Here is a 26,723-nt window from a genome sequence, read left to right as displayed (position 1 = left end):
TGTACATGAGGGTAAGGAGCCTTAAAGAGGGAATAATGAACATCCTGAGTGATCTGGAGGTTATCTGTTGAGTGGAACCTTGAGACATGAATAGGAATTCATGATTAAGAACAGGAGGGAAAGGAAAACAACATAGGAGCAAGGTGTACTCTGTAAAGAGAAAAGGCAGGAGTTAGTGTTCATGTGGGAAAATAACAGGAATGGTTGAAAGATTCTTAAGCATAGAAGTAAGGTCGGGTATTATGTCAAGATAGAGCTGAGCAAAACCTATAATATTTAGTAAGGTATGGGCAGTTTCATAGTTAAAATAATCAAACACAAAGACCTGGGCTTCCCTGGTGGCGCAGTGGTTGAGAATCTGCCTGCAGGTGCAGGGGACGTGGGTTCGAGCCCTGGTCTGGGAAGATCCCACATGCCGCGGGGCAACTAACCCCATGAGCCACAATTACTGAGCCTGCGCGTCTGGAGCCTGTGCTCTGCAACAAGAGAGGCCGCGATAGTGAGAGGCCCGCGCACCACGATGAGGAGTGGCCCCCACTTGCCGCAACTAGAGAAAGCCCTCGCACAGAAACGAAGACCCAACACAGCCATAAATAAATAAATAAATAAATAAAATTAAAAAAAAACAAAAAAAACACAAAGAACTTAGAGACCAGCAGTCCAATGCCAATTTTATATGACGAAGTGGGGTTTAAAAAATAAATTTGATTAGAAATGGAAAAAGCTAAAGGCAATTTTAAAGTCAACAAAAAATGAGAATTATTTGAATTATAATTGAGACCACTGCTCATTCTCAGGTCATGTGATTTGAGACTCAGGTAGTACAGGAAATTATGATCCAGTTTCCATCCTTTGTCTCTTCTGATCCAACAAAATATACCTTGTCATTAATAATCTCAAATGATGGACTACCTTCCCTAAATCTGCCTTCTACACAGGGCGTCTATGAAGCCTGGAAACATAAGTAACCTTTTACTTTTTTACAGATTGAAGATGTCTTTGACAATATTACGCATATTCGCCTATGTCTGGGTAAAGAGACACTTTCTAAACCTCTTTAGTTTTATTTTAACAATAAACTTTCATTAAGTAATTTTTTTTAATTACAAAAATAAGGAGAAAAAAATGTGGTAATCTAAAGTGGCAGGGCCACACACTCCACGTACTGGGCACTCACTCACCTTCACAAGGAGTTCGTTCAGTGAGCTCCTTCTCACTACTGTACACCGCTCCGGAGGCCTTCCCTTCTTGCCACAAGACATCTACAGAGAAAGGGAAGACCACTGGATCAGTAAGCAGGAGCCTTTGGGAAGACAGGTTCTAATAAAGAAGAAATAGGAAGAAACTCCTCTGCGTACAAAAGAAAAAAAATGTTGGAGTGGAAACTCAAAGGCGTTCTTACATTAAATCAAGAAAAAGAACTCCAATAAAGAGCTATCACAGGGCTTCCCTGGTGGCGCAGTGGTTGAGAGTCTGCCTGCCGATGCGGAGGACGCGGGTTCGTGCCCCGGTCCGGGAAGATCCCACATGCAGTGGAACGGCTGGGCCCGTGAGCCATGGCCGCTGGGCCTGCGCATCCGGAGCCTGTGCTCCGCAACGGAAGAGGCCACAGCAGTGAGAGGCCCGCGTACCGCAAAAAAAAAAAAAAAGATCTATCACAGCAAAATAGAGATGAAAGACCAACAATTACCATCAACAACAGTGTGAAAAAGGTATTAACAGCATCTAGGTACAATAAAGATAGTCCAATAACAATGTCATCATCCTCAACTGCCTTCCAGCAGCAGAACAATTTTCCTTTATCTATACTCATTTTCTGTTCTCTGTATGGCTCAGGTTGACCTTTTTCGGCAGTGGCTTCCTTCTTCTCTGCCTTCCTAGCCAGTCAAAGGAAGTGTGTGAACTGCTATGAGCAGAGTTAGCAGAAAAGAGTAAGGCGAAGGTGTGGAATTTCAGTATACTATCGCCAGAGCTGGAGCCAGGGAACTGAATCCCTGACTAGACAAACCGTGGTGAGAGATGAGCCATCAGCCTCCTGTCCTCAGGGACCCCTCCTTCAGACAAGCCCGGAAACCCATACAGAATTAGCCACCTGCTTCCAGCAACCTCTGCTGCAGCACTCAGCATCAGGAACACAGCCATCACTGGGAGAAGGCTCAGAGGACAGGTTCCTGACCAGAATGTAAGGTCTGACTTTCCACTTCCTGTCTGAGGTGCTCCCCCAGAGACACTCTACAATACCAACGAATCTGTTCATGTGGGTGTCTCGGGTCCTTTTATGACAACATGGCTGTGCCCTATTGAAAGTGGGTAGTGAGAATTACAGAAGCTCCCTAGCTGAAAACTGTTGCCACGGGCTCTACAAAGCCAAGATCTGCAGTTCCAATGAGAGCAGAAGACTGAGTAGTGAATATCCAGACAAACCCCTCATTCTCACGTGATCTGTCAGCTCTGGCTTGTGGTCAATTTGACTTTCCCTCTTTCTTTAGAGGACACTGGTCTGTGCCATGCATGTCTTCAGACCAGAGGTCACTAGCGTCTCAAAAGTAGGATATATGGTTTTATTTCCTGTTCTTTTACTGGGGCTACAGAGTATGGCAATGGACAGTGACTTAAAAGCGGAAGGGAAGGAAATATGCTGCAGCCAACCAGCCCTCATAATCATAGAAATCTTTAAATATACAGGCCTCAGAGAATGCTAATCCTTGCTTTATATCATATATAAATCCTGGACTGTATCTAGTTTTGTACCATCTGATGTCAAAAATTCAACACATGTCAATTAGAAATTTTTAAATGTAATATGGTATCCTGGACTAGATCCTAGAACAGGAAAAAAGACATTATAGAAAAACTGGTGAAACAGGAATAGAATTTGTAGTTTAGTTAATAGCACTGTAACAATGTTAATTTTTTAGTTTTGACAAATGTACCATGGTTATTTTAGATGTTAGCATCAGGAGAAGCTGGGTAAGGGGTATGTGGGAAATCTCTGTATTATCTTTGCAAATTTTCTATAAATCTAAAATTATGCCAAAAAAACCCAACAACACTCATATATGTATATATGTAAAATATATATAATGTATCTATAAAATCATTACATATGTATATGCATACTATACACACATACACACAAATATATGCTCACATACGTATATACACATACATATATATGTAATGTATGCACATAGGAGTATGTTTATATATGTATATATACATGTGCATGTATATGTGTTTATAGGAGTATATATGTATACAGGAGTACTTATATATGTTATATATAGAGAGAAGTAATATATGTATATATGCATGTACATATATATACATATACACATATTATGTATACATACACAGACACATATATATGATAGATAATATAGATCTTCAACCCAGAGTTCTCTCTCGAATTTTAGACTCATATCTTTTAAAAAATTTATTCATTTATTTTATTTATTTTTGGCTGCATCGGGTCTTAGTTGCAGCACGAGGGCTCTAGTTGAGGCACGCAAGCTCAGCAGTTGTGGCACACGGGCTTAGTTGCCCCGCAGCACGTGGGATCTAACTTCCCTGATCAGGGATCAAACCTGCGTCCCCTGAATTGCAAGGCGGATTCTTTACCACTGGACCATGAGCGAAGTCCCTAGACTCTTAAATCTTAAAAAAAAAAAAATCCCTGCTCGAAAATGTAACTCCTTGCTCCACCTTCGGCCTTTCCTATCTCAGTTAATGACAGCTCCATGTTTACAGCTGCTTAGGCCAAAAGTCTTGGAGTCATCTGTTACAGACTGAATTGTATCTGCTCCAAATTAATATGTTGAATTCCTAACCCCTGGTATCTTAGAATGTGACCTTGTTTGGAAATAAAGTCATTACAGATGTAATTAGTTAAGATGAGATCATTAGGGTGGGCCCTAATGCAATGTGACTGATGTCCTTACAAAAAGGGGAAATTTGGACACCGACACATGCATTTACATGGAAAGCGCCATGTAAACATGAAGATAGCCATCTACAAACGAATGAGAGAGGCCTGAACCATACCCTTCCACCAACCCCGCTAACACTGTGATCTTGGACCTTTTGGCCTCCAGAACTGTTGGACAACAAATTTCTGCTGTTTAAGCCACCAGTTTGTGGTACTTAGTTACAGCAGACCTAGCCAACTAATACAATATTCTTGACTTTTTCTCTCACACTCCACATGCACTCTGTCAGGAAGTCCAGTTGACTATTACTTCAGAATCTCTCCAGGATCTGACCACTCCTCACCATTTTCACAGTTACTACCCAAGTTCAGGTCACCATCATCTCTTGCCTGGATTATTGTGATAGCTTCCTAACTGGTCTCTGTGCTTTCACTTCAACCTCTAAGTTTCCTCTCAACACAGCAGCATCTAGAATGGTCTTTTGAAAACCCAAGTCAATGTTCTGCCTCAGTTCAAATACCTGGCAAGTCTTCCTATTTACTCAATAAAACAAAAGCCTTGGAAGGACCTTCAGGATTCCATATAATCTGCCTCCTTCCCTAATTGTCTCTCTGACATCACTTCCTACTACTCTTCCTCTTACCAACTCTGCTCCAGCCACACTGGCTTCCTTGATGTTCTTTCAACACACAAGCTCTTGCCTTCGGGTTTTTTGCACTGGCTGTTTTCCTTGCCGGGAACACTCTTTCTGCAGCTACCTGTATGGCTTTCTCACCTCCTTTAAGTCTTTCTCACATACCCCCAAATGAATGAATAAGTGGATAAAAAAGCATCAGCTAAAATGCTCCAAAGAGATCCATATTAGTTCCATGTTCATATCAGAGCTCTCTAACATATGATCTTGTTTCTTTCAAAATCTCAAAGAAGAAAATACGGGTAGGATTAAGAGTTTTAATGGAAAGGATAAGTCTATCTTACATGTACATGAGAAAGTGCCAATTAGGAGGGCAGTGATTCCTGGTTATGCTTTTCCTTTACCCTCTGCTCTGTTTGTGTGTAACTCCAAGGGTTCTCATGTTGATATTGCCTTTGGGTAGCCACTTTTCCTACAGATTCATGTATCTCCAATTGTGTTTAGCAGTGGGTTATAGCTAGGCATGGAATAATCACAGCTATGCTGGGAAGGAAGGCTAGGCTGAAGCCAATCTCTGGTTGAAACCCAAGTGCCCAGAAACCAGTAACTCTGAACACGGAGTGGGAAAAGGAGCCAGATGAAGAGTGGGGAGTTTGGGCCAAGGTACAGATTTACATGTTCAGATTTAAGATTTACGTTAAACCAGAGAGCAAGAGAGCTTACAACAGTTTCTGCCTCTCCGTTCCCGTGCTCTTCATTTCCAGCCTAAGTACTTCCATTAGGCTCACTTTTTGCCCTCTGACTAAACACCCTCATACTTTCCCTTTCTCCCATTCACCAGGTTAACTTTCACACACCCTTTGAGGCTCTGCTCAATCACAGCGTTCTCTAGGAACCCCTTGCTGACCCCTCATTTCCCCTAACCCAGGTTGGGTTAAGATCCCTTTATTCCACTTCCACTAAGCATTCTCTGTGTATTTGATGGTCTGCTTATTTGTCTGCTCTCCGCCCCACTGTGAGCTCCTTGATGGTCAGGATGGTGCCTTATTTATCTGTATCTGTATCCTCAGTACATAATAAATACCTGGCACATAGTAGGACTTTGATCAATATTTCATGAATGAATGAATGAAACTGCAGCCAGTTTCAGGGTATGGCTAGCCAGGTTCTTCAGGTGGAAGCTCAGGAGGCTTGTTAGGTATCTGAGAAGTTGGCAACTTGCTACAGCAAGGTCTGATGATCTTTTCTTGGTAAGAGTTGGGTCTGACATTTCTTTCGATTTACAGGGAGAAAAGAGCCTAGGAAACTGCAAAATACTAAAGTGAAAGTATGTTTTCATCAATTATTTTTCAGTTACTACACAAGTCAACAGAAATGAAAAGGGACAGCATCCCAGAGATGTTCAAATGATTGGAATACTCAATATAGTAATAATGGTTTATCAGTAATTCCTGTACTATTAAATCTCTCTGGGAACCATGAATCTTAAAGGTACACTGTGTAAACTGCAAACTGGAAGATTCTAAGGTCATTTTAGTTCTCTCTAGGCTACAAAAATTCCAACCTCCCCTTTCAGAGAGGCAAAGATCATGGAAGGTCTTACTTATTCACCTCTGGGGTTTGTGGTGGAGGTGGGAGAAAGCCACGGAGGCACATCCGGGGATGAATGCATTAGCCAAATGGAACAGAGACTGCATAAGCAGAGCAACCTCTCTCACTCTCTCTCTCATACAGCAGAAGGCAGTGGGATGGTGAAAGGAGCCCCAAACTGAAGTTAAGAGACTCAGGATCTAGTCCTTGCTATGCCACTAAGCACTTGTGCAACCCTGGACATTTACTTGCTTTTTCTGCTTCAGTTCTCTCTTCTGTAGAATGGCTAGGTTAGCTAGATGATCTCTGAGATCTTTTTCAGCTTTAGGATTTTGTGTTTCTGTATGATGACTAACCAAGATAACTAAAGAAGGAGTAAGACTGGGGGATAAGAATAATGAATGGTATTTTGGAAAAGCTGAATTTGAGGTTCCTGTGATATACCTGGTTGTCAATGACAAGAACTAATTGAAAGTGGAAGTGTGGAAGTCTGGTCCTTGGAGCAGAGCTGGGAGTGGAGGTACAGATTTGGTAGTTTATCAGCAGGAGGTAAATGGAACAATAAAAGTTATGTGACCAGCTAAACCAGTTGTGAATAAACAGGTTATGTACCAAAATAACTTGGTAACAGCCAAATTATAATTCATTTAATATTTATTTGATTACATTTTCCCTTATTCTATATTTTAATGGATGGTAATAATAACTGCTACCATTTGTTGGGTATTGGCTATGAGCTAGCTGTTGAAGAAAGTGTTTTACATTTATTATCTCATTTAATATTTATAAATAACTACATGAGGTCAGTATCACTATTCCCATTTTTGAGATGTGGAAACTGAACACTGGTCTGTTGGTAAACATCTAACAACTGGATAGGAACACGCAAATCCCTGAGTTACAGTGGTTGTTGACTTCCATGGTGTAAAAACTCTCACCATGGCCTATTTCAAGCTAACAACAAGAGGTCACTGAACAGAGAGATAGGAAGAAATGTGCCTTATGTAATACTGTCACCATACAGATATAATAAACATACATATCTTCAAGAGCATAGATAATGGTAACGTGGTAAAATAATTAGAAGGTCATGAGTTTGGGTATTCACTACACTTGTTAATATTGTTTATTTAATTTTAAGTTTATATGATTTAATCTTTTAACTAGCTGTGTTTAACAACTGGCTTCCATAGTTCCTAAAATTTTAACAATCTGCTCTTGCAAGCTAGTATAAGCTGGCTCCACACACCACTGAAAATGATGCTAAGACAGAGTAAGTAACTTGCCTAAGGTCACATAGAAAATGTCTGGGTCAAGATTAGAACCTTGATCCACCTAATTCTGAAGACCGGCTCTTAACCACTAGACTATCATCTGTAAAACTATAAAGTGCTATATACTGTGTATGGTAAAAAATTATTGCTGCATTTCGTATTTGAAAAAAATGTTATGTGGTCTTAAGTGTCATCAGTAAGGAGGGGTTCTAGTGGAAAAGCAGCCATGAATCAGAAAAGTCACAGTGCAATTTCTGCTTTTCTGGGTCAGTTCTTGTGCTTGAGTTTCCCTGTTAAAGGAATGTTTTGTGTCCTTTTTGAATCGCACTTCAACCCGCATTGGGAAAAAAAAATAGAAGAATTTATTAACATCTTTTAACGTTTCTTGTAGACAGGACTCATGGAAATTTAAATGGTTGTTATTATTACTTTGAATATAACTTTATACTAGCCATACTGAAAATAAAATATAAAGAAATATAACAAACACCTATCGTTTAGCATTCATAGATTAATGCAATCTCTTTGTAGCCAAAATGTATAAGGATGTTTATTACATTAAGTAGCAAAAAAATAAAACATCTGGAAACAATTTTTAGATCTTGAAGAATCAGATGACAAAATGATGAGTCTCAGGGGACTAATCATATTCACCCCTCTGGAGAAAAGGTTTGAAAAAAATTTTAATGCTTTCTGAAAAACCATACTTATTTTAGCTTCTCCTCTGCTCCCTATCATAGGAAATGACTTACACACAGAATTTCATGAACTGCTCATAAAACTCTACTTAGGTCTTTGGACCTGAGTGAAGCCCGTAGTTAGGATTGCAGCTGTAAAGCCACCATCTAGCTCAATAAATCTAGACAAACCAAGTAGCTCTATGGATCACTGTGTTGTAAAAATAACGTATCATAGTTGTGATTCTCTTGGTTAAAAAAGGGACTTCCCTGGTGGTCTGGTGGTTAATACTTCACCTTCCAGTGTAGGGGGTGAGGATTTGATCCCTGGTCGGGGAGCTAAGATCCCACGTGCCTCGCAGCCAAAAAAACGAAAACATAAAAAACAGAAGCAATATTGTAACAAATTCAATAAAGACTTTAAAAATGGTCCACATAAAAAAAATCTTAAAAAAAAGAAGGAGATAAAGCTCCGTTATAATACAGGGGAAGCTATAAGTAATTTGGCCAGTGGGTGAGGAAGAGAACAACATAGTATACTCTAGACAAGAATGGTAAAGTTTAGGAAGGGTCAGCCTGCTTCTGCAGATCGCAGCTCTGAGTCATTGTGCGGTGAGTACATGCTGAGTTGGCACGCATGCTTGCCTTCCTGGCATCCGCAGGCTTTACTAATCTTGTGTTCTAGTTCCTTACTCACATTGGAAAATGAAACTTTTTTTCTTGTTTGGCTGTTCAGTGTTTTTAGATATATATGGCAATCTTTAACAAATGACTGTATTGACTATGCTCCACCCCCACACACACTTTGGAACTACAAATTTACATTCTACAAACAACTTATTTGACAACTACTTGGTCTATGAACAAGCGGTTGTTGCATCATACTTTGCGCTAAGCATGGTGCTGTACTGTAAAGGATATGATGGATAAGATGCTGTTCATGTTCCTTGGCAGGGATATTAGACATGTGCATAGATATTAGACATGTGCATAGATATTAGACATGTGCATATAAGGCAGAAGATGCAAAATGCGAAGTGAGGGCTCTGGTCGTTGGTGCTCTGAGATGTAAGACAAAGAGACAGCTCTATCTGAAGCTTCTTCCAGGGCTACCTGGGAGAAGTGCATTAGTGAACATAGAGGAGGGGGTGGCCATGAAGAATATATAGACTGGAAAGTACAGCATCATCCAAAGAGAGAGATTGGCAGAGATAATAATTAGACCTCTCTTCCTGTCACCACAGAGGACACAATATTTGAAAGCCTGTCAAGCCCTGTTAACACAGATCCTGGGAAGTGTTCCTACTGAAGCTTGTGGCACATTTGAATGCAATAAAACATAATATTCCATAATGCTTTGGGAGAAATCTTTGTCTTTCCAACAATTCATTCTACTTGCTAAGCCACGCTTCTCTGAGGTCACCAAGAAGTCATGAAAGATATATGGATATGACTAAAGTCATCACATTACACGTTAGTCACTGGCTGCAGTGCTGGTTAGAATGAGAGAAACAGCTGGAAATGGTACAGGAACACAGTGTGGGCCATGTCTACCTAAGATGGATATTTCTAGCTGTCATAGAGGGTCTGGCCCTATATATACCTCTTTTCTGTGCTGTTGAGCTAACTGATTCAAAGACACTGTTGTTAAGAAGTGGAAACTGGGAGCTTGGTAAGATGCTATCCTCACTGAGGTAAGTCTCTTCCTTCTTTTTACCACTTTGGAGTGGCTAGGAGGGATCTGAGCTAGACCTTGATGCACAGCACTCTCGTCTTCATTTTGTATGGTTCACTGATAGCGCATTTCCCACACAGACAGCTGTGTCCTGTTGTGCTGATGGGTTGAGACACACGAGGCAGATGGAGAGAATTTCCCTGTGATCACCAAGGTTTCTCTGCCCCCAATAGCAGCAGTAGCAGTCTGCTGGGACTTGAGACTGGAACACCACTGGTGTGGCCAACTTCCCCAAGTTCCTAAATCATTGGGAACTTAAACCAGAAAATAGCAGAGTGGCAGGGCTCCAGTTGGTGCCCAAATTGAAGCCCAAATCACCTCAAAACTAAACAAGAAGATATTAGATCCCAAGTTTTGTAAGAATACTATACAGAAAATGCACAGATACCAGATGTGGTGAAACCCGGTATTTGAACGTGGTAAAATATTTTGCTTTTTCCTCCTAGAGATGAATCTTCAATTTCAGGCTTATATCACCATTCTTTCAGTGAAGAGAAAGGACAACTAATAGTTGGTTACCCTAAAGGATTCTGACAGGAATACTTGAGTCATGAAATATTAGCCAAGCAACTCTCTGGATATTCTAAAATAAACTGTGTAGAGAACTAAGTGTTTCATGCCAGGACAAAACTAAAAAGCTTTTCTCAGAGGTCTCCCTGACCCCCCTTTTCTGTATACAATCTTATTGGTTGATAGCACCCAGTTTTTGGCTGCATTGCAAGGAACCACTCAGCTGTGGCTGATTACTGCTCTCATTTTTTCCCCTTGTTCAGGAATCTTCTCATGAGCATGTTTCTGAGAAAGCAAGACAGAAAAAGTTTTTCGCTTGTTTTGGGGAAGCCATTATTGGAGAGGCTAGTGTTAGGGTAATAGACTAGGGCTGAGATAAAGGGGAGGAATTTAGAAGTGTTGTGAAAAACAACTGTTTCCATCCCTGGAGTTGTGAGTCACAACGGGAGAAATAGTCTCTATCCTTGGCTCTGCGGTGGAGAGCCGCAGAGTCACGGTGTGACTCAGGAACATTCTTTCATTCATTCGGCACTTATGGAGCTGCCACTCTGTGTCTGACACTACGTCCAGCACTGGGGACGCACAGTGAGGAATAGATAAGGAACCTGTTCTCAAATCACACAATTTCTCTAAATACCTTTTCTTTATGTTTACAATGTGAGGGATGGACTAGAATGATCTTTCAAGGCCCTCTACCTCTAGTACTTGAACCTTTATTTTTCTGTGGGCTCACAATGTGCCCAGAAGAACAGTAACAGGAAAACTGGTTCTCAAAGCACATGCCAGATATTGTGCTAACTAATCACTTTTATATACATTACTCTATTTGTTTTCTCAAGAAACTCCTAAAATAAGTATTATTATATCCATTTTATAGATGAGAAAACATCTATAAAGCATCAGAGAGGTTGAGTTACCTTTTGTTGTAAGTGAGAAAGAGGCAGTGCCAGACTCAAACCCAGCTCTGCTGACTCCAAGCCCAGCATTCTTTCCCCCTCCTCTGTTCTCCAGATTTATAATGTTAATTCATCTCCCCTGGACTTTTCTCTGGGAATATTTATGGAAAACTTATTCAAGAACCCATGGCAGTACAATATGAAATATGTAACTTTTGCCTTATGGGTCTTCCATTAGTTTTCCTTCCCTCTTTACCTACTAAGTTTTCTTATTCATCCCAAGGGTGATCTTGCCACTTCATTTAAGCCCAGGGCTTCCACTGCTTTGCCTTTGCTTGTGCTTTACTTTCAGTTTGGAATCATTTTCAATCTTGTCTTCAGCCAAATTCTGTACTCTTTCCCACACTTTGTCTTACTCCTAAATTTAATTCATTCATCCCCTAATAGTTATCCAACACAGTAAGAAGTTAAAAAAAAGAGTATAAGATCATGTCCTTGGGGGAAATAAGATATGCACAGATTATAGGAAAGTTATAGGCTAAAATACTTATAGACCTGTAAGGGAAAGAGAAGGAAGGTAGCAGAATAGGGCTGGAGTCACTGGAACTTGAGGAATAGTTAAGGCTTGATTAGATGAAAAGAGAAAGAGGCAGGGAGAGGTAACACGGTCAGACAAAGAGCAGAGAGGTCCGCTGAGTATTGAAGAAGTTGGATGTCTTTCTGGCTGGAGTGACTAGGTTTGAAGAACTATGGAAGCTGGAATGGAACATTTGAACTGGATGTTATTGTTGAAGAATGTTAATCAGAAGGAGTACTGGATTAAGAGTTTGCACACCTGTGTTCTTGCCTGATCAATTTGTAATCTGGAGAAAATTGATCAAGAGACCTGAGTCTCCATTTCCTTATCTCCTGGGGCTACCTCGGTCTATAGAAGTCCAAGCTCCTTAGAATAGCCTGTCTCTTCTCCTACTGTTCCCACCTCCAGCCATTTTATAGTATGTCTTTACGTGTGAGGAGTCAGTTATGAGCTAAGACCTTTCACAACATGGTATAATCACATGTACTCTGTGAGAACGCTCACAGTGCTGAAAAACATGATTTCTCACAAAGGTACACAAGTTAAATAATAAAAATTAAGCTATACAATTTAAATAATGAAATCAGGCTACACAAGTTAAATAATACTCATACACATGCATTAAAAATTGAATTTTTGATCGTGAGTTTGGGATTAGCAGATGCAAACTAGAATATATAGGATGGATAAACAAGGTCCTACTATATAGCACAGGGAACTATTATATTCAATATCCTGTGATAAACCATAATGGAAAAGAATATGAAAAAGAATATATATATGTATGTATAACTGAATCACTTTGCTGTACAGCAGAAATTAACACAACATTGTAAATTAACTATACTTCAATAAAATATTAAAAAATGGAATTCTTACCCTACCAATTTCATAATTTAACTTTAAGACACTAAAGTTCCTTAATTAAATATTTAGAATTAAAACTTTAAGGCTAGAGAGTTTCTGTTTTAACTTGAAAATGTGAGGCAACAATAAGGTCTTAGGGCTTTCTTTTCAGTTGTGTATGATTCAGACAGTTAGTGGTGCCAGATATGATGAATGGTCTCAAAGATGCTAATCTGGAAAAAAAATGTGGCCTGGCAAGCGCAGATGATCAGCCAGAACAAAGCAGGCAAGAGCAAAAAGAGCATCAACCATGAGTCTTAGGAAAAGTCAATGTCCAAAGTCTTCAAGGAAGCTGTGATGTTAATTTTGGTGTGTCAACTTGGATGGGCCATGGGGTGCCCAGTTTTTTGGATAAACATTTTTCTGGGTTTGTCTGTGAGGGTGTTTCTGGATGAGATCAATATTTAAGTCAGGAGACTAAGTAAAGCAGATTGCCCTCCCCAGTGTGGGGGTCTCATCCAATCTGTTGAAGGCCTGAATAGAACAAAAAGGCTGAGAAAGGGAAAATACACTCTCTTTGCCTGTCTTCAAGCTAGAACACTGGTCTTTTCCTACCTTCAGACTTGGACTCAGACTGGAACAATACCTTCAGCTCATCTGGGTCTCCAGCTTACCAACTGCAGATCCTGGGACTTCTTAGTCTCTATTGTTGTATGAGCCAATTCCTTATAATAACTCTATGTATCTACGTATGTATGTATGTATGTTTCTATCTATCTATCCATCCATCCATCCATCCATCTATCCATCTATCTCCTATTGGATCTCTTTCTCTGGGGAACCCTGACTAACACAGTAGCATTAGCATCTGGATCCAAAAGTGAAGGAACAAGGCAGCAGGTTTCTCTCAGAGTCCAGTGGCAAAAGGTCTTTTGTGTCCTTTTAAAGACATATGTACCCCAATGTTCACTGCAGCACTATTTACAATAGCCAGGTCATGGAAGTAACCTAAATGCCCATGGACAGACAAATGGATAAAGAAGATGTGGTACATATATACAACAGAATATTACTCAGCCATAAAAAGGAACAAAATTGGGTCATTTGTAGAGACGTGGATGGATCTAGAGACTGTAATACAGAGTGAAGTAAGTCAGAAAGAAAAAAAACAAATATCCTATATTAACATATATATGTGGAACCTAGAAAAATGGTACAGATGAACCAGTTTGCAGGGCAGAATTTGAGACACAGATATAGAAAACAAACGTATGGACACCAAGGGGGGAAAGTGGCAGGGGCGATGGTGGTGGTGGTGTGATGAATTGGGAGATTGGGATTGACGTATGTATAAAATGGATAACTGATAAGAACCTGCTGTATAAAAAAATAAATTAAGTAAAATTCAAAAAAAAGAAAGGGGCTTCCCTGGTGGCGCAGTGGTTGAGAGTCCGCCTGCCGATGCAGGGGACACGGGTTCGTGCCCCGGTCCGGGAGGATCCCACATGCCGCGGAGCAACTAGGCCTGTGAGCCATGGCTGCTGAGCCTGTACGTCCAGAGCCTGTGCTCCGCGACGGGAGAGGCCACAACAGTGAGAGGCCCGCGTACTGCAAAAAAAAAAAAAAAAAAAAAAAAGAAAGGTCTTTTGTGTCCTTTTAAGCGCAGTAATGCAAGCTGATCTTTTTAAGAGGTAGTGTAGTTTAATGACTACATTGGAACTAGACTGCCTGGATTCTTATCCTGGCTCCACTATTTATGAGCTAGATGACCTTGGACACATTACTTAACTGCTCTGGGCCTCATTTTTCTCATTTGTAAAAAAAAAAAAAAAAAACCTCCCAATAGGTGGTTGTGAGGATTATATAGACCAGTATATGAAAATTGCCTAAAAGAGTACCTGGTACACAATAAGTGTTACTTAAATGGTAGTTATTATAAATCCTCCTGGACTCATTGAGCTCACCACAGTCTCTCATAGAACATTTTGGATCTTCTGATCAGCAACTTTTTCTTCCAGTCACTGACTAAAGAGTGGGAGAAAGAGGAATTCCACAGATGTATTCCTGAGCTTTACCAGGAAGTCTTTGAAATCATCTAACAAGATACTTTTAGGCCAAGTATCACCCAGTGTCTTGGCTTTTCAATAAGTTAAAAGGACCATGTCCTGGAGCAGAAGTTCTCAGTAGATGCTCACTTTCAGCTTACTTCAGCAGCACTTTCTTTAGGTATGTGACTGTAAGTCTACTGTGTGAAGAAGAGGACTGAATTTCCTTCTTTCCTTTGATATAAATTGCTTTCTGATTACAGAAGAATTATACACTCATTATATAAAATTTTTAAAATATAAAAGAATATAAAAATAATCCATAATCCTAGCATCCAAAGATAACAAACAATATTTTGAAATGTGTCTTTCTAGTTTTTTGTCCATTTGTCTGTGACACATACCTTTTTAATTTTTTTATTTATTTTTACTTATTTTGGCTGCACCATGTGGCATGTCATTCCCTCACCAGGGATTGAACCCATGCCCCCTGCATTGGAAGTGTGGAGTCTTAACTACTGAACTGCCAGGGAAGTCCCAACACATACTTTTTAAAAACAAGATTAAGATCATAATATATACAACTGCTGTTCCTCATTCTCACTGTCATGCTATTGTGAAGATGACTCTGTGGGAGAGTTCCCCCTGATGTTCGTTTCTGGATAGAGTCTCAGTTTCCCATTACTGAATCAGTATATCATTTCCCATCCATGACCATTTGTTAGGAAATGGAGCCTAAATAACATGTTATTTTAAGGTAATTCATTCATAGGCGAAGATATTTGATCTTTTGACCAGTAATTACTTTGAATACTCTCTACCACTGCTGCTTCCATTAATGTGGATAATGATAGTTGAAAGAAAGAAATCAGTATACAAAGCTGTAGTAATCAAAACAGTGTGGTACTGGCATACGGACAGACGTATAGAATTGAGAGTCCAGAAATAAACCTATACTGTCATGGCCAATTGATTTTCAACACAGGTGCCAAGACCATTCAGTGGGGGAAAAAATATTCTCTTCAATAGCTCGTGCTGGACAACTAGATATATGCATGCAAAAAAATGAAATTGGATCCCTACCTCACACCATATATATAAAAATCAACTGAAAAGGGAACAATGACCTAAATATAAGAGCTAAAATGATAAAACTTACAAGAAAATACTGAGGGTAAATCTACATGACCTTGGATGTGGCAATGGATTATTAGATATGACATCAAAAGCATATGCAACAAACTATAGAAATGACCCCTGAAAGCATAGTCTTGTACCACAATGTTCATTGTAGCTCTATTTACAATAGCCAGGACATAGAAACAACCTAAGTGTCCACTGACAGATGAATGGATAAAGAAGATGTGGCACATATATAAATGGAATATTACTCAGCCATAAAAAGAAACGAAATTGAGTTATTTGTAGTGAGGTGGATGGACCTAGAGTCTGTCATAGAGAGTGAAGTAAGTCATAAAGAGAAAAACAAATACCATATGCTAACACATATATATGGAATCTAAAAAAAAAAAAGGTCATGAAGAACCTAGGGGCAAGACGGGAATAAAGACGCAGACCTACTAGAGAATAGACTTGAGGACATGGGGAGGGGGAAGGGTAAGTTGGGACAAAGTGAGAGAGTGGTAGTGTATATATGGACATATATACACTACCAAATGTAAAACAGACAGCTAGTGGGAAGCAGTTGCCTAGCACAGGGAGATCAGCTCAGTGCTTTGTGACCAGCTAGAAGGGTGGGATAGGGAGGGTGGGAGGGAGGGAGACGTAACAGGGAAGAGATATGGGGATATATGTATATGTATAACTGATTCACTTCGTTACAAAGCAGAAACTAACACAGCATTGTAAAGCAATTATACTCCAATAAAAACGTTAAAAAAATAATAAAATAAATAAATAAATATTCATTGCTTAAAAAAAAGCATATGCAACAAAAGAAAAAACAGAGAAATGGACTTAATCAAAATTAACAACTGTGCATGAAAAGACATTATTAAAAAGTGAAAAGATAACCTAAAGAATGGGGAAAATATTCTTAAGTCATATACCTAAGGGTCTAGAATCCAGAATATATAAGGAACTCTTACAACTCAACAAAATGACAAATGACCCCACTGAAAATTAGTCAAAGGACTTGAGTAGACATTTCCCTAAAGAAGACATTCAAATGACTAATAAGCACATGAAAAGATGCTCAATCTCATTAGTCATTAGGGAGATGCAAATCAAAATCACAATGAGGTACCACCTCAAACTCATTAGGAAATTTTTTGCAAAAGGAAAATATGGAAAAATAAAAAATAAGTTTTGGCAACGATGTGGAGAAATTGGAACCCTCGTAGATTGCTGATGAGAATGTGAAATAGTACGGCCAGTGTAGAAAATATTTTGGTCGTTCCTTAAAAAGTTAAACATAGAATTGCCACATGATCTGGCAATCTCATTCCTAAGTATATACCGAAAAGAATTTAAAACCAGTACTCAAACAAATAGGTGTACACATATGTTCATAGCAGCACTATTCAAAATATACAAAATATCTATCAACAGATGAGTGGATAAACAAAATGTGGTATATCCATAAAACAGAACATTATTCAGCCATAAAAAATGAATAAGTACTGATATATACCACATTGTGGATGAACTTCAAAAACATTAAGCGAAAGAAACTAGACACAAAAGACCACATACTGTATAATTCCACTTATATGAAATATTTAGAATGGGTAAATCCATAGAGACAGAAAACAGATTAGTGATTGCCAGGGGCTGGGAAAAGGTGAGTATGGGGAGCAACTGATTAATAGGTAAAAGGTTTCTTTTTAGGGTGATAAAAATGTTTTGGAACTACGTAGAAGTTGTGGTTATACAAAATTATGAATGTTTAAATGACCCTTTAAGTGACTGATTTTATATGAAGTTTACCTCCATAAAAAATAGAATAATAAGTTAACTAGACTGTGATGATAATTTTACAAAACCTACATATAAAAATTAAAGAAATCAAGATTAGATTCTTTGTTTCCTTTTATGTCTGCAATATTTTATGGTTTCAATTTTAAAACACAGTAGCAAAATCATGACATAACTTTGGCTATTACTATCTTAGGGTTTTATTAGAGGTCATACTAATGGGTTCTCCCACATTTTCACCAACTCTGTACAATTCAGATTTCAGTCCAAGGCTTCAGGAACACTGCAGTGGGATTAGGCATCTGACCATCAATGACACGCCAACTCTGACGGACAACTGTGTAAAAGTACGTAGTTGGAAACTATATTTTCTTTTCAGTCACATTTAGTTGGCACATTTTCTAGAGGCTTGAATTATTGAAAAATATGAATGGGTTTTTCATTTTAGTTTTTTTATATAAGAAAATCATTAGGAAATTTATACACACACATTTGAATCCTTAAATACCCTGAGAAACTTCGTTGCACAGTTAGGATATTTTTATTTCAATGATATTGTAGCTTAAGCATAAACCTTAAGTCTAATTCTACATGTCAAGCTTCTAAATGTAGTGATTCTTTTCAGCATTCCATTTTCTCATGTTTTCCCTTACTTTTTTTTTTTTTTTTTTTTTTTTGCGGTATGCGGGCCTCTCACTGTTGTGGCCTCTCCCGTTGCGGAGCACAGGCTCCGGACGCACAGGCTCAGCGGCCATGGCTCACGGGCCTAGCCGCTCCGCGGCATGTGGGATCTTCCCGGACCGCGGCACGAACCCGTGTCCCCTGCATCGGCAGGCAGACTCTCAACCACTGCACCACCAGGGAAACCCTCCCTTACTTTTGTAACATCATTTAGTTGATTCCTATGCATTACTCAAATGTAAGTGTACTAAAATACATTGAAAAAATGTCCCATTTTCTTTGAAATTAGGACAATTTAATAGCTAATGTGTCTGTTTCTGAAAATATCGAGAGGAAGAAAATAACCTCATCACTTTCATAAGCTTGTTCTCTATACTCTGGTTAATCTTTTTTTTTTTTCTTCTAAAGGCTTTACTTGAAAAATGCCATCGAATTACATCAGTAGTTTTCATTGTTGCACCACATATTTCCGATTGTACTTTCAAAGCTCTTTCTACTTGTGACCTCAGAAAGATCCGATTTGAAGGTCTGTGATGTTAAAAAGTGGTTTAGCATTAATTTTACTTTTAATCTTGTGGCAATTCAAATACAATACTTCTTTTTTTTAAAAAAAACAGGAAATAAAAGGATTACTGATGTGTGCTTCAAATTTATAGACAAGAATTCTCCAAGTATCAGTCACATTTACATGGTGGACTGCAATGGAATAACAGATGGTAGCCTCAAGTCATTCTCACCTTTGAAGCAGCTTACTGTGTTGAATCTGGCAAATTGTGTAAGGTAATGAGTCATTCAGTCAAGAAACACTGATTATCTAGAATGTTCCAGACTTCCTCAAGATGCTCATCGGTTAGGAGAGTAAACATGAAAGTCAGGAGTCCAAGTGGAGGTAAATGCATAGTTCTGCAGTAAAACAAAGGAGGGGCACCCAACCCAGACTATTTATGTAGGGGCATGGGGAGATTGTCAGGGAATGCTCAGGATATGTGGAATCACAGGCCCTTGTAAGATTAAATGAATTTGCTGGAACACTTATGGGCCACCTTTCCTAGTGATGGTTCTCACAGCTAGTTCAGTTAATAGGTCTTTTTCCCAAATGGACTTTCCAACTTGCTTATGAAGAACCAATCTTACTGAAGTGTTTCCTCTTGGGTACTAGTTAGATTTCTCCTCTGTGTGGGTTTGCTCACAGATGGACAGAGGGCAAGTTCTTACTGAAACCCTTTCTTTCGCTGGGTTACAAATGGGCTTCTATCCTGGTATTCTCAGGTGGGCAAGGATCAAATTCTTGCTAAAATTTCTTCCCCGGTGGATAGCTCAGCCTCTTGCTTGTATAAATTTCTTATAATATTAAAGGGCCAGATGATAAAAAAAATAGCATTTGATCTACAATGAAATTGGCTAATATTTGGGAAAACATAAGTCAAGTCAGAGTAATAAGCTAAGCTACACAAAATCTTAACTCATGTTCCCTATTATTAAAATGGGGAGGCACCATGGGTTGTGGAGGGGAGGTAAAGACAGGATTTGAAATGGGAAAAACCCGGACTACGAAATGAAGCCTCCAGTCAACAGCCAGCAAGGAACTGAGGCCTCCTGTCAACAGCCATGTGAGTGAACTTGGAAGCAGACCCTCCACCCTCAGTCAATCCGTTGGATGATTAAAGTTCCAGCTGGCATCTTTGTTGCAAGCTCACGAGCAAGCTGGCACCATAATGCAAGCAGGATAACTGTGTGTGTGTGTGTGTGTGTGTGTGTGTGTGTGTGTGTGTGTGTAACAGCTAACCCTATCTGTATTAACATGTGAAATAAAATTGAATTGCATTCATATATTTCACTCAGGCTTCTGCAGGTTACCTAATTTTAAAAAGAAATGGAGGTTTTTCTGCGTCCAGCAGTAGAGTTGACAAAACACTTCAAAGGACTCCTTGCTACAAACAATTTAGATCTTGGATGAAACATACTTTCAATACATTGCTGAGCCCACAAAGAGTATGAGAAATATCCAATATCCAATATCATGATTCTTCACCACCTTCTCAATGAGTAGACTCTCTAAGACGAACAGTGAATACCAAGCAAACATAAAAGATAGAGCTGCTATGAGCATAAATGTTCATTTCAACATTGGCATTGAGACAATCAGTTTTAGTGAGACTCAAGATAGGGAAGCAGGATGAGACTTCTGCAGTGTCTGGACCTCTTCAAGGGGGACACAGTGGTCTCAGGTAGATAGTACCTAGACCCCTGGAAGAAGTCAGCTCAAAGCTTTTCTGAAGGAAAGCACCTTCTCTTTAGGCATCCAAAGTTCCCATAGGTTAAAGTCAAATAAATAGGTGCTCGCAATTAAAGACCATCAAATGTACAAAGATATGAGTCACCATGAAGCAAAATAAATTTGAACTTCCATAATTCATATATTAGAATTATCACAGAATATTAAGTAACTATATATGAAATATTTGAAGAAATAAATAATGGAACCAGAAATATGAGCAGACAACAAAATGTGATAAAAATAACTAGATTTACTTGAAAAACTAACTTTTAGAAATAAAAAATATAGTTATTGAAATAAAGAAAATGAATTGCTAATCAGCAGATTAGAACTCACTGAAGAAGAGAAGTACAAAGCTGGAAGATAACTGAAGAAATGACAGCAGAGTGAAAAAATAAAAAGAAAAATGTGATAGAGTATAACAAAAGACAGAGAAGGTTTAATATCAGCGTTTTAGATTAGATTTTTAAAATTCATCTATAAGAGATACACCTAAAACAGGAAGTTTGAGAGTCAAAGTATACATTTTTCTCAACCACATATCAATCCTTCAAAAAATGGACTATGTATGAAGTTTTAAAGCAAGTTCCCACAACTTTCATAGTATTGGTAACAAACTATATTCTCTAACTACAATGCAGTTAAATTAGGAATCAGTAATAATAAAAAGATAAATTTCAAAAATATATATGATTTAAAAGTGAAAATTCCAGGGCAGCAGAATCACCTGAAGAGCTGAATAAAACTACATATGCCCAGGCCCTACCCCAGAGCTACTGAATCTGAATATCTAGGGACGGAACACTCGCTTATATAGTTTTTAAAAAACAACATGGGTGCTTCTGATGCACAGCCAGGTTTAGGATTAACTGCATTAACCCATTAACTTGGACCATTACCTGAAAAGTCCTTTTCTATTGACTTTTATGCCTCCAGGATTATCATATAAATGTATATATATATCTATATATACACATCCATATATATACACATACACATGTCAGTATATATGTGTGTGTGTTAGTATATAAATGTCTGTTTTCAGGCTATCTTTTCTGTTCCATTCATTTATCTGTTTTCTGTCTAATCTTGCACAGTACTTTATCTGTAAAATGGGGAAAATAAAGAGTATATACTCAGGATTGTTGTGAGGATCAAATAAGTTAATTCATGTAATGTACTTAGAATAGTGTCTGGCACATAATAAGCACTCAAGAAATGTTACCCTTTATTATTATTACTGCTTTATAATATGTTTTAATATCTAATAGAATGAGACTCTTTATTAGTAGTCTTCTTTTAAGTTATTAGATATTTTTGCCAGTTTATTCTTCCAAGTGAACTTTAGAATAATTTTGTCATATTTCAGAAAAAATCCTATTATTAATTGAAATTATGTTAAATATATACATTTTGGAAAGATATATAGTTTTATAATACTTATCTGATTTTCTCTTTACCCAAGAATTATTTATTAAAAATGTATTCAGATATCCATGTAGTTTATATCTAATTATCATTGTTACTAATTTTTCATTTTATGACATCATGGTACAAAAATACAGCCTGCACAACTTCTGTCTTTTGGGATCTTTATTTAGGGGTAATGCTGATGAAAAAGATGATGGTTATGTTGTTTATCATGTTGAATATATATGAATAGTCCATGGAACTTAAATTACATTAATTATATTACTTAAACTTTATGCCCCTTTTCTGTTTGTCAAAAGCTAAGTCTAATACAAAATTGTATCTTAATTATGTTCTTTTTGAATTTTTATTTTTCTTTCATTTTGTATTTATGCTATATTATATATTGCATAAAAGTTCATGACTAAAATTACCAAATTAAAAAAAAAAGAATCCAGACTGGCCTTGGATTCCTCTTCTGTAACAGAAAATTATTTATAATTGATCTTTTTATTAATATTGTTTATATTGTTATATAACATATATACATTTATATGTTTGGTATTTCTGTTACAGAGGAGAAATCCAAGGCCAGTCTGATTTTTTAGGGTTTTTTTTGGGTGGGGGTTGTTGGTTTTTTTTGGCTGCACTGCACAGCATGTGGGATCTTAGTTCCCCAACCAGGGATCGAACCAGTGCCCCCTGCATTGGAAGCATGAAGTCTTAACCACCCTGATTTTTTTAAAAAATTATTTTATTGGGCTTCCTTGGTGGCGCAGTGGTTGAGAGTCCGCCTGCCGATGCAGGGGACACGGGTTCGTGCCCCAGTCCGGGAAGATCTCACATGCCGCGGAGCGGCTAGTCCCGTGAGCTATGGCCGCTGAGCCTGCGTGTCCGGAGCCTGTGCTCCGCAATGGGAGAGGCCATAACAGTGAGAGGCCCGCGTACCGCAAAAAAAAAAAAAAAAAAAATATTTTATTGAAGTATAGTTGATTTACAATGTTGTGTTAATTTCTATGGATAGTCTGATTTTTTTAATCTCACACACACACACACACACATATATATATATATTTTAATTGTTACATCATTACACCATTTCACTGTATGCAATTTCATGGCAGTAAAGAATATGATCCCCAAATTCTATACCCAACCATATTAGCTTCATTGGGGTGATACCTAATCAATGTAAAATTACCCTGTTAGTCTTGCTTATTATTTTTACTAGTATAGTATTCTAACTCTATGTAAAATTATCACCCCTGTGTTAATTTTATTTACCTTTACCTAATACCACTGCACAATTTTCTTTGTTTTTGTTGTCATCTTATTATAAATCTGTTTCTGGTTGACTATTTATAATTTAGAGAATCATTTATAAATGTGGACTTACATGGGAGGGGTGGGAGGGATGGCACTGACACATAGGTGTCTATGATTAAGGACAGTATGGGAAGACTGAGGTCAAGATCTTACAGCATCAGATTTTCTCTGCTTCAGAAAGAAAGGATCTTTAGGTAACTTATTAGGCTTCCAGTCCAGCTAAATTGACCTGTACTTAGTGGAAATTCCTCCAAAATTTTGACAGTAGTTTGACTGTTAGGCTTGGTTCTCCCTATCCTAAGTTTTTGTCTTTTTCTTTTGCAGGAGATTGCATCAGGCACTGTTTAACATGATCACATTTTAACCCCAGGGAAGAAACCTTATAGGCTATCTGTTTTATTAATAATTAGGCCACCTAATTAAATGAACAGATGAATAGGAATACCATTTTTAGTAATATTTCTCCCATTACTATCATTTATATATTTTCTATTAAAATAAAAGCTATATAATCAAATTTGGTTTACAAATGTTGGCAAAATACCAGATATAGATATCACCTTGCTATTTTGGAATGTATTGGGTATAGTAACTTACTTTAATAGTATTCTACATATTTATACATAAAATCACATGTAGAGCTTTTCTTACTCTTTCCTACAGAATTGGTGGCATGGGACTAAAGCAGTTTCTTGATGGTCCTGCAAGCACAAAGATAAGAGAGCTAAATTTAAGTAACTGTATCCACCTGGGTGATGCCTCTATTGCAAAACTATCAGAGCGGTATGATAAAACAATAATATTTTACATCATGTTATTAGTAATCGTATATTTGTTAATAGGACAGATCAGAGGTAGACTTTTGAAGCCATTTGGAAAACATGAGGGATGCCCAGAAGCTGGTCCAATATTCAGCGAAACGAAATAAGACTGGAGTCATGGAATGAATTAATCTTTTGACTATATCTAAGACGTTTCTTATAAAATTTCAACTTGCAGAAAGTCTGAGATCGAATCACTCATGAAGTTATGAATAGCTATACCTGGGTGACTTCTCTGTACTTTTCAAGGATATCATCTCTATGTAAACCTTTACAGTGTTTCCCAAGGGATATTCTAGCTGGTGGGTTTATTCTTGATCCTGTTTACTTGTAAAAGGTCTTGTGTACACTAAGGGGTTAAGTACAATTCTTGTAACAAACTTGTAAAGATAAGTGAGAAATTTAACTTTGCACTTTTAGTGGTCATTCATCGTGGCATTTAGGAGTTGCTCCACGTGTGGATGTATTTCTGGTGTATCCCAAAGCCGCGAAAGAAGGCGGTCCCAATCGTGGTATTTACATGATAGTTTTTGTATGCATGTAATATATTTTTTCTTAATAGAAATTGCAATGTGAAATGAAATCACAGAATGTTTTATACAATAATCCACCTCTCTTTCATTCAACTTTGTAATGTCAATTATTTCTACTTTTTTTTTTTTCCTTGGCTGTGCTGCCCACAGCATGTGGGATCTTAATTCCCGACCAGGGATCGAACCCGCGCCCCCTGCAGTGGAAGCGCGGAGTCCTAACCACTGGACGGCCAGGGAAGTCGCAATTATTTACACTTTTAAGCTTACTTTTATGACAAGAAAAGGAAAATCCTTGTTTCAATAGCATTTGCTTTCCCCAAGTAGTTTTTAATATGAAGAAATTTCTACTGACAGTGTGATTAAAAGCTAAAATGAACTCTTCATGCTACTTTCTTTCAGCTGCTCTAATTTAGACTACTTGAGTTTACGAAATTGTGAACATCTGACTGACCTAGGAGTTGAATTTATTGTAAACATCTTTTCTTTGGTATCAGTAGTAGATCTCTCTGGAACAGACATCTCTAATGAGGTAAAAAGAATTCAATGACTTCTATTGCTTTCTGTAATATAATCATTTTCCATTGTGTAAACAATGGAGAGAACAATTATTTTTATTTCTAAGAATATTGGATTATAAAGGGCAAGTTTGGGAATATTGTTTCTGGAATAGTGATGGATGAAGTTATTTGTAAATCAATGGTCTTGTTTTTCTTCTTTAAAAATTGGCAAAACACAGTATTTTGAGGAAAGTCCTGACAGATCAGAGTTTTATGTGATAGATCTGACATGTGTTTCAATTATAGACATTTGGTTATTGTGGAGATATATTTTGGATGGCTTAGGTATATTTTTCCTGTGGATTGTATATTCTATAAGACTACCTGAGTGCCTTGAGATCCAAGTCCTTAGTTCAAAACTGAAGTCTAGAAATGGCCTCTACAAATCTATAAGAGGATACATTTTAAGAAACTCATTTCTTGCAAGTTGCTGTTGCTACTCGTCAGAGTTGAAACACAGGTCACACCTATCCTATCATTCCAGCACTGCCCCATTTACTAATCAAAATGAAGATAAACCCAGAGATCTGTCATGTTTCTGAAAGACTTTAATGGACTGTAGTTAGATGAGGAATGTACTGGCTTCTCTTAAAAATCAAAGCATTGGGAGGGATAGAAGAGGACAACAGAGGTGAGGATCTCTCCCCCATCTGCTTGCTAAATCCCTATTCATCCCTCAAGCTCATCAAATATCACCTGTCTCTGAGGCCTTCTCTGAGAAGTCCTACCTTACAGGCAAGTACAGGAACTTCTCTATGTACATCTCCAGCCACAGTGCATTCTTTAACATGACCTGTTTCTGTTTCTCACTGCATTACTGATACCTGTGTTATATGTCCATCCTTCCCTACATATTCATTGGGCTCTTTTAAATAACTATGTCTGTTCGTTGGTTCAGGTTCTTTCCTTTCTTTATCTAAGAGTGAATGTAGATTCAGCCTCCATTCTGCTAGGTGGTCTCCTCTTCCCTTCCCTGGAGTGTTGTCTAAATGTAGTATGAGAGTGGGAGCTCAGGGCAGTTACATGTAGTCAACTCATGGTGGAATCAAGCCTGGTCTTCTCAATGCTGTCTTTTTGTCCAAGGTGGAATCCAGTGAGATGTCTGAGGGCCCATTTGGTTTCCTTCCAGGTAAATTCCTGATGTGTCTTCCCTTTCCTGGCTCCAAGCCCCCCTTCAAGTCTTCAGGCTCCTTTGTCATAGGGGCCCTTGCTCTGGGCCCCTCCGGGTCATCCTGGAGCATGGGGACTCTGTGAGGCCTTCTTAGGCCCACAATCCCAGACATCCCCTGCAGACATTTTCCTGCTGTTACATCTGGATGTATTTGCCCTCAGACCCATGCCTCACCCTTCTCACTCTCCTGCAGAATGGCTGATTCATGTCAGTTAGATTCCAGTTGGGTTTGGTGCTTGTGAGGCATTTGTGCACAATGGGAGGGTCAGAAGGAGGGAGAGGCCAGGTTTTCCTCC

The 26,723-nt window shown here is 38.3% G+C and overlaps 2 protein-coding genes across 3 annotated transcripts in view; one reads left to right on the top strand and one right to left on the bottom strand.

The window, feature by feature from the left end:
* The window catches only part of FBXL13 (F-box and leucine rich repeat protein 13), a 183,125-nt gene that overhangs the window by 113,166 nt on the left and 43,236 nt on the right, over nucleotides 1-26,723 (top strand). Inside the window, 7 exon segments of the mRNA XM_033437530.2 lie at nucleotides 987-1,032; nucleotides 1,957-2,182; nucleotides 17,847-17,997; nucleotides 18,740-18,857; nucleotides 18,949-19,111; nucleotides 24,009-24,128; nucleotides 25,099-25,227. Of these exon segments, the coding sequence (XP_033293421.1) occupies nucleotides 987-1,032; nucleotides 1,957-2,182; nucleotides 17,847-17,997; nucleotides 18,740-18,857; nucleotides 18,949-19,111; nucleotides 24,009-24,128; nucleotides 25,099-25,227 (953 nt within the window).
* LRRC17 (leucine rich repeat containing 17) overlaps nucleotides 1-26,723 on the bottom strand; it is a 99,778-nt gene that overhangs the window by 41,255 nt on the left and 31,800 nt on the right. The window contains exon 2 of one of the 2 annotated variants that reach the window (XM_033439604.2): nucleotides 1,182-1,262. The gene's annotated coding sequence lies outside the window, so the exon portion shown is untranslated. Of the gene's footprint in view, nucleotides 1-1,181; nucleotides 1,459-26,723 lie in introns of those variants that run through there. The other variant, XM_049714805.1, reaches the window with a different exon arrangement.

The sequence above is a fragment of the Orcinus orca genome, chromosome 9, assembly GCF_937001465.1.
Source record: "Orcinus orca chromosome 9, mOrcOrc1.1, whole genome shotgun sequence".
Lineage (NCBI taxonomy): Eukaryota > Metazoa > Chordata > Mammalia > Artiodactyla > Delphinidae > Orcinus > Orcinus orca.
Note: the sequence above shows the minus strand (reverse complement) of the source record. Positions and strands in the feature narration are given on the sequence as shown.